Source organism: Fukomys damarensis, unplaced genomic scaffold (assembly GCF_012274545.1).
Source record: "Fukomys damarensis isolate Sample0158 unplaced genomic scaffold, DMR_v1.0_HiC HiC_scaffold_16, whole genome shotgun sequence".
In the NCBI taxonomy this organism is placed as follows: Eukaryota; Metazoa; Chordata; class Mammalia; order Rodentia; family Bathyergidae; genus Fukomys; species Fukomys damarensis.
The window spans coordinates 20,136,268-20,144,140 of NW_022900928.1; the positions used below are offsets into that span (position 1 = coordinate 20,136,268).

The 7,873-nt window shown below is 41.7% G+C and overlaps 1 protein-coding gene across 1 annotated transcript in view; it reads left to right on the forward strand.

Moving 5' to 3' along the window:
- Positions 1-6,215, forward strand: part of Nrip3 (nuclear receptor interacting protein 3) — a 19,400-nt gene extending 13,185 nt beyond the window's left edge. The window contains exons 2-7 of the mRNA XM_010615306.2: positions 1,178-1,339; positions 1,811-1,893; positions 3,963-4,102; positions 4,711-4,763; positions 4,860-4,954; positions 5,107-6,215. Of these exons, the coding sequence (XP_010613608.1) occupies positions 1,178-1,339; positions 1,811-1,893; positions 3,963-4,102; positions 4,711-4,763; positions 4,860-4,954; positions 5,107-5,122 (549 nt within the window). The 3' untranslated portion in view covers positions 5,123-6,215. The remainder of the gene's footprint in view (positions 1-1,177; positions 1,340-1,810; positions 1,894-3,962; positions 4,103-4,710; positions 4,764-4,859; positions 4,955-5,106) is intronic.
- Positions 6,216-7,873: the final 1,658 nt, after the last annotated feature.

The window sequence follows — 7,873 nt, forward strand, 5'->3', positions numbered from 1 at the left end:
CCAGGAATCAATTCTGGGAATCCATTTCTTCAACTAACCAGGGCTAAAATGAGTCATAGCTCTGACTATCAGACTTCCTTAGAAATCTGTGACAGATAATTAAGACCACCAATGCTCCTTACCCAGTAACATTCTAGGCCCTGGGCTTCTAAGAATGACTCCCTTCTCCCTAGAATCAAAGAGGGAATATGGTAAACTTGGGCCTAACCTCTCTCCTTTCAGGGATTTTAAATGTTATTGTAAACTTGGCATGGATGGTTGTATATGGAAATTTCTCAGGTCAAATTACTTATTATCAAAAGATATCTTAAACTTTCTGGAGACCACTGAGTAGTAATGGTGGAACATGAATATAACTGCACAAGAAATTCTCCTGAGCTCTATTGAAGAGCAGACTTGAACTCATACCCCTCATTCTGCTTCCTAATGTTAAGTATCCTAGCATATATAATCTCTTGATTCCTAGGCAGTGTCTATCTGAATACCCCCTCAATTTTGATCTATTAAAGGGTTGGAGGAAATGGATGACAATATAGGACAAGAGGATGTTAGTGAAGATGATTTCTTTGGGTTCTACCAAGCTATAAAGTTTGTCTGTTGAGAGTCTTACTCAGCAGTTATGAGTTTTCCCACCCCATCAGCACCATGGGTGATTCAGCTCACAGTAGAACCTGGCCGTCAAGACATCTACAGACTAGGTACAAAGGATAAGACCATAAAGTAGTGAGACATCATAAAAGTAAGCAGAGCTTCTGACTACCAGGACTAAATAAATTTCTGTAACTTCTGGGAATACACTGCCTTTTCTACAAATTTACAATCACTTGGGAAGATATAGAGATCACTTATTTCAGACTAAGGCCACTTTTCCTGTGAAATTACTTTACAGGGAGAGGAAAGGCAGCAACAGGCAGCATTAACAGCATTTACAGTTCTTTTGAACTTACCCAATCCACATTTCCCCAGTGTTGTACCTTACTCTTTCTTTCATCCAGGGTGACCTATTGGAAATTGGTTCACAGTACCTGCCTGACAATACTAACGAAGGAAAAATAAATAAGCAAAGATAGAGTTCAATTTCATGAGACTCCTTCATTATTTCTGTGGTACTTGGGGGACAATGGGAGAATGGGGAAGTGGCCTGTCACTAAGAAGCCTCTGTTTTATATTCCTCAAGCAACCTCATAACATTCTGCAGAGGCGCCTCATGGAAACCAACCTGTCTAAGCTCCGAAGCAGTCGTGTTCCTTGGGCCTCCAAGACCAACAAACTCAATCAGGCTAAGTCTGAAGGACTAAAGAAGTCTGAGGATGATGACATGATTTTGGTTTCTTGCCAGGTAATGTTCAGAGAATAGCTTTTCCAGGATTTTCTGGAAAGCAAGTTTTGGGCCCCTCTGTGATTTGAATAATAGGCTCTATCCTCCAAACTTTATAGATTGTGAATCTTATGAACTTATAAGTGAGTTGTCAAAGGGCCATTCCATGCAACACTGGATGTGTATGCGATATTTGTATGCTTGTCCATCTTTATGAGAAGGACCAAGGCTTTCCTCAGATTTACAAAGGGGAATGTGATTTTAAGAAAGATTCAGAGCTACTTGGTGTATAGAATGAAACACCAAAAGTTCTTTGGAATATTTCAGCAGGGAAAATAGCCAGTCAGTAGCAGATTTGGCAGTGGACACTGTCAACCCATAATGGGAGGATGCTCTCCAACCCTTTCATTTGACATCTGCTGCTTGCTTTCTGCATCTCCCTTCCCTTTTACTTCTCTGCCTCCTGCTGAACAGTATGCTTCATTCCCACAGTGTGCTGGGAAGGATGTGAAAGCCTTGGTTGACACAGGCTGTCAGTATAATCTCATATCCTCAGCCTGCGTGGACAGATTGGGGTAAGTTGCCACTTGTGATGTGTGGAAGTCAGGTGTGAATGCACTCTTTGCTTAAATATCTTTTGAAGCTAGAGATAGTGAGGGTCTCCACAGAAGCAAAAAAGAGAAATATGCAAAACTCAGATCTCAGCTGGAACCAGATTTCTTAGCAGACAAGAGAATGGTAGGTAGTTAGGTGACTAGGAGCAATCAGTAAGCTGGAAAGCACTGGAGCTTTCTGTTAACTCCTCTTAGGTTTTGAGCGAGATCTCCAGATTCTGGAATGAAAGAATATGACACTCCTGCTTCCATCTGTGCCTTGCTTTGGTTCACCAGACACAGATGAGAAGTAAATGCCCTATTGTTTTACCATAAATGAGTAAAAGTGGGGATACGGTTGGCCCTAGTTTTCTCAGGTTCCTTCTAGAGGATACACTACCTGCCCCCAAGAAGCATTAGTGAGAATTGAGAAAAAGCTGCTCTTGCTCTTCTCAGGGGGTTATTAACTGGGAGTTTCTTAGTGTTTTCCTCTCTGTGAAGAGCAGGTAACATCAGATCCTCCTGTTGCCTGTGCTAGGGATGGAGTATGAGGCAGACATCTATTATATTGAGTGTCTTCAATTCTTTAGCAGCTGGAATTAGGTTCTCCCTTTTTTAATCGGAAAGCCATTCTGGGACTTAACCTTTTCATTCAGCCTCTATTTTTATTTCTTTCCTTCTTTCTACTCTTTCTTCCAAAGAATCAGATGGGCTCTGAGGTCTAGCCAGGACTCATTACGATCAATCCATATTACTTTTTATTTTCTCCAATCCCAAGTACAGTAAATCATTCCCCTGGCTCAAATCTTTGTAATGCAGTAATCACCAAGACAGACACAGTGGCCATTCTGAGCTATAGTCGAGATATCCATATTGTTATGTAGGGCTTACACAGGGCTTCATTTGTATAATCAGTGCCCCTGCCACATGATGTATTCCTTCTGTGTCACCCTGTCCTCTACCCTGTAGCCCTTACTACCCCTTGTGACTGAAGTTTCTTCTTGGGTTTGTGCATTGCTCTTTAGGGTAAAGGTTGGGGAGCTTAGGACTCAAGTGCTCTTGTGGGAAGAATCCCGAGCTTTCGTGTGGTGAAGAGATGAGGTATGGGGCAACACGGTGGTTCCAGAAAAGCCTAATAATGTCTTGATGCATAATTAGACAGCAGACTGCCATGATTCCAAGAGAATTAATCATCATCTGTAAAACTGCAATTATTTTTCTTTTGGATGGGCTGTAATGCCAAAAGAGAGGAAATGGAAGAAAGCAGAAGTACTGGCACAGAAGGCCCATAATTAAGTATTTATCCACCAACCCATAATAGCCTGAGTGCTAACTATTCCAAAGAGCTTATATAACGATGTGAAATCTTGGTGCTGTTCCTTGCCTTCCTCTCCTGTACAGACAAGTCAAATCAATGAAGACTTTCTCCATAATACTCCTTGCTGATACCAATATCAGTGCGCTTTCCAAATATGTACTTAACCTCCACTAAACTGATGTGGATAGATTGAAATATAAAGGGGAAGGAGAAATTAGACATTGAACAAAGCATTTTCTAAAATTAGGATTAACCTCCCCTCTCTGACAGCTATTACCCACGATGGATAAAAGGACATGTTAACTAAACTGTGTCACACATAGGTGGGGATGCTACAGTGTAGGATAGGATGGAACTCTCTCAGTGTATCAACTCCTCTCCTTCATCAATGCAGGTAGTGACATAAGTTATTTGAAGATAGGAAATGAATCTTTAGGTTTCTTTTAAGTACCTCCCTGGCATGTTTAGGACCAGTACTGAAATAAGTATAGGCTGCCTACCTCTTTTTTGGTATATTAGTCCCAGGAAATTCCTAGAGAATTCCAGTTGTGGGTCAGAAAGCAGGTATTGCCAGATTCTGTGAGAAACCTCTACCAAGGAGATTCTGGTATCTTTTTTTTTTTTTTTTTTGGTGCCAGGGATTGAACTGGGGTCCTTGCGCTTGCAAGGCAGGCAGTGGAACCACTGAGCTAAATCCCCAGCTTGGATTCTGGTATCTTTCTCTCTGATGCAGACTCAAGGAGCTTGTTAAATCTCACAAGCATGAAGGAGAAAAGCTTACTCTGCCCAGGCATCTTAAGGTAGTGGGTCAGATTGAGCATCTAGTGATCACCCTGGGCTCCTTTTGCCTGGACTGCCCAGCAGCTGTGGTTGGTAAGTAAAACTGAAGACTGGATCTAAAAACCCTAACAAAACCCTCATGTCTATAAATATTGACTTCTTAAAATTCCCAAGGTTCCATTTTCCTGTGCTATAGAAGTTGTCCCAATTTTGCCTTCCAAAGTATCAGATGGGCCCATAGATACTTCCAAGAAATGCTGAGAATCAATTAGAAAATTGAGTGTGGGAGTCAGATTAAAAAAATTCATGGAACAAGAAAATAAACACAAACTTTTGTGTGCAGGCAAAAATGTTCCCTGAACTAGTTAGTAACAGAGGACAGTATGCTCATATGCCTTTAATGGTTCCCTTGATAATTTCCAACACACCTCCTACACTTCTCCTACATTTTATATTACATTAGGTTCCTGGTTTTTGACTTAAATACCTCTGTTCTTTAAAGTGAAAAAAACTTCTGTTTGAATCTTGGTTCCATCACCTTTTAACTATATAAGATAATTACTTAATAACAAATGTTTAATTGATTTATTGGCTGGGTGGATTGCTGGGTGGTAGACGGATAGAATGAACTAATGGTGATCAGGCTGACTTCTAACCCAGGAAGGAAACGGCTAACTCTTAATGTTTTTTTGTTTTATTAGAGGACAATGAGAAAAACTTGTCTCTTGGTCTCCAGACTCTCCGATCCCTGAAGGTAGGATTGGCTCCACTCTCCCTTTGATACTCCCTTTCTGAAGGAGATCCTCCCACATGGGGAATCCATAGTGAACAGTGATTCTCTTGTTTTCAGTGTATCATAAACTTGGATAAGCACCGACTGATCATGGGGAAGACTGACAAGGAAGAGATCCCTTTTGTGGAGACCATTTCTTTGAATGAAGACAAGTGAGTGCCCATTCCACAATTCAGAATGAGCAGTAGTGATACCACACAGCAGTGGAGGAAATAAGCAGCTTTTAAACCAGTGTTTTGCTTGTCTTTAGCCTATGTCCTTTGAATTTTGTATCATTTCTTCTGATGTTTCTTTCTCATTGCAGCACTTCAGAAGCATAACTGCAGCCTGCAGGATGTCTGCATTTGTGCACACACCAGGTTGACAGATTGAGATGGGTTTGAACCGAACGTGTAGCGACTTGCTGTGGACCAAGTCCCCCCTTCCAGTAGATACTCCAGGGGCTCCTTTTCCCCTAGACCTCTCTAGACTATAGTCTGTGCTTAGAGATCTTGTCTGGTGACAGCCATTGTTTTTTACTCCTTTGATCTCTTAATTCAATAGATCTTTTTGACACTGCCAGGTCTCACTTGTGGCCTATTTCTCTGCTTCTTTCCAAACTTTGCTTTTATTAGTCAAGTATAGGGGCTGCCAGGTTCTATTTCTTCATAGATACACTGCTTCTTTTCCTATACCCAAATATATAATAAATAGGAACCTGACTTTTACCTCCTTTCAGCTGTTTCAAACAGAAGTAGGAAATCTTTGTCTTGGAATTGGAATCTGCTGATTAATTCATTGATTTCTCAGGTATGAACTGAACTGAAAGAGCCTGGAGTGGTCACCTAGTCCAAACACTTCATTCAAAGGTCCAGAGAGGCAAGTGAATTCTTTAAACTCATATATTAAGTCAGTGACAGGAGGGACCTAAAACTCAGACCTGATTTCCAAGCCAGGGCTCTTGTGCTGCCGCATTTGATTTCAAGCCTTAACAGGAGGGCAAAGGAGTGAGAGTGTGTGAAAAGGGCAGAGTAGGGAAAGAATATGTTTTGGAAATGGATGCCAGGAGGATCTGAGTAGCCCTCCTTTCTGTGTGCCAAGCCCACTAGAAGTACCCTACCCAAACTATTACATTTAGGGCCTTCTTTTGATACCCAAACCTGAGGGTACAGAGATGAATCGAGGTAGTCTTTCACTGTGAACTTCTTGGAGAGGAAGAAGGGAAAGAGATCACAGAAAGATGAATATTAATCCCTGTCTGAGACATATCACTGATGGCTTTAGTAAATAATCTAGGCATCACTGTGAGACATTGATTACCCCCAAGATCCAGTCAGTTTTTCCACCCAGCCTATTATTTATCTGACAGAGACTCAAGTATCTCAAAATAGGGGTAAAGAAAGGAAATGAAAAAAACCCAGAGCAGGATTGGAATACAAGGAAGAAGACTGAGTAGAGACAAGTGGTGGTGAAGCCTACCTGGGAAAAGCTTTCTGGAATGGAGGCAGAGTGAAACTTCCAGGCAGGGAAGCTGGTAACGTTGAGAACAGTCTTTTATAACGGGCAGTATTGCCTGACTTTCTCAAAGGGTTGGGAAATCCTGGGAGTTTTTTGAAGCTTTTTTTTTTGGAGTGTCAATTTAGGCACACTAGTACAGTGGACCCTTGACTCAAAAACTTGATCAGTTCACAAGGGCTAGTTGTAACTCAGTTTGGCTGTAAGTCAGGACAGCTGAGATCTGGATGTTTACCTGGGTACATACTATAGATAACAAGAGGTAGATGAATCTTCCATTAACCTAATTAACCCAAGTTGTTCATATGTCAGGCTGGTTGTAACTTGAGGGTCCACTGTACCTGTAATGGAATCTCCCATTCAGTTCAGTCATAGAAGTATTTGGATGAGTCAGAAAAGTACCCGGCTGTATTCCTTTAAGATATTCCCAGGTCCACATTTGGTTCATAGCAATAGTTTTCAGGGTGTTTAATGGACTCCACTTTGAATCTTGCCGGGTACCACCAACCATCGTGTCCATTCATTGTTCAGTTATTGCCCTTACCAAGCATTTCTTTGAACCCTGAATTTGGCCTCACATAATCTCCTAAAAACTGGGAATTTGGAGACCCCCATTTGAACAACCAGGCAGTCAGTTGTCACTGGGTCATTCCATGGGCTGTCCGTCTCAATAAAGGGAGCAAAACAAAAACTAAGCAAGGCCATCCATAATAGGGAAGCAACACCGGAAGCTCAGCAGAGGTGATCCTAGGACTGCCAGCCTTCAGCCTGGCTCCAGCTACGCTCCCTTTCCTTACGTAGGACGACTTGCTCCTTCCCACCAAGGCCTCTCTACACTGCTCCCCTACCTATCATGGCAACACTTTGGCCTGCTTCTTCTCCTAGGATGGAGCTAAAACTCTTTGCCCCGTCCCTCACTTCTTAAAAGTTCTACTCCAAGCCTTGACTCTTGGCCACAAGTGATACATGGTGCAGGTTCCTTCTGGTTTATCCTTATTTGATTCCCTGTGGACTAAGCGAGGCCAGGAACACTCAGGTTCTGCAAAGATGCACCCGAGTCTGGGCCTTTGCATTCAGGGTTATAATGCATCCTAGGGATGATGAGATGGTCTTTAGTGATCTTTCTGGCCTCTGAAAATCAGTTTGTGATTTTCCACTTTGAGAATAAAAACAGCTAAGGTGAAGTGGGCTTCAGATATCATAATTTCAATATATTCAAACCACTTGGAATTCTCTAACCAAATAATTATGTTTTAAACCCTAGGCTTGATAGAGCACTTTAAAATATCTAAAGATAATTTCAGGAAGCCTTGTGATTCATTAACCTTCAGATGTTGTCAAATTGACTACTTTGATAGCCTCCGTTTTCCTGATGTTGTACATCTGGGGCCTGGCAAGGCAAAAAGCTGAGGTCAGTTCTTCCCAGTCTTAGGAAATTCTTTTGCCTTGGAGAGAATGAGAGAAAGAATGTGTATCCAGGTCACTGTTTTCGGGAATACCACAAGAAGTACCAGAACCTATCTATTCCTTATTAGATGACCAACTCAAGTACAGGAAGTTTGAAAAATATTTTTATT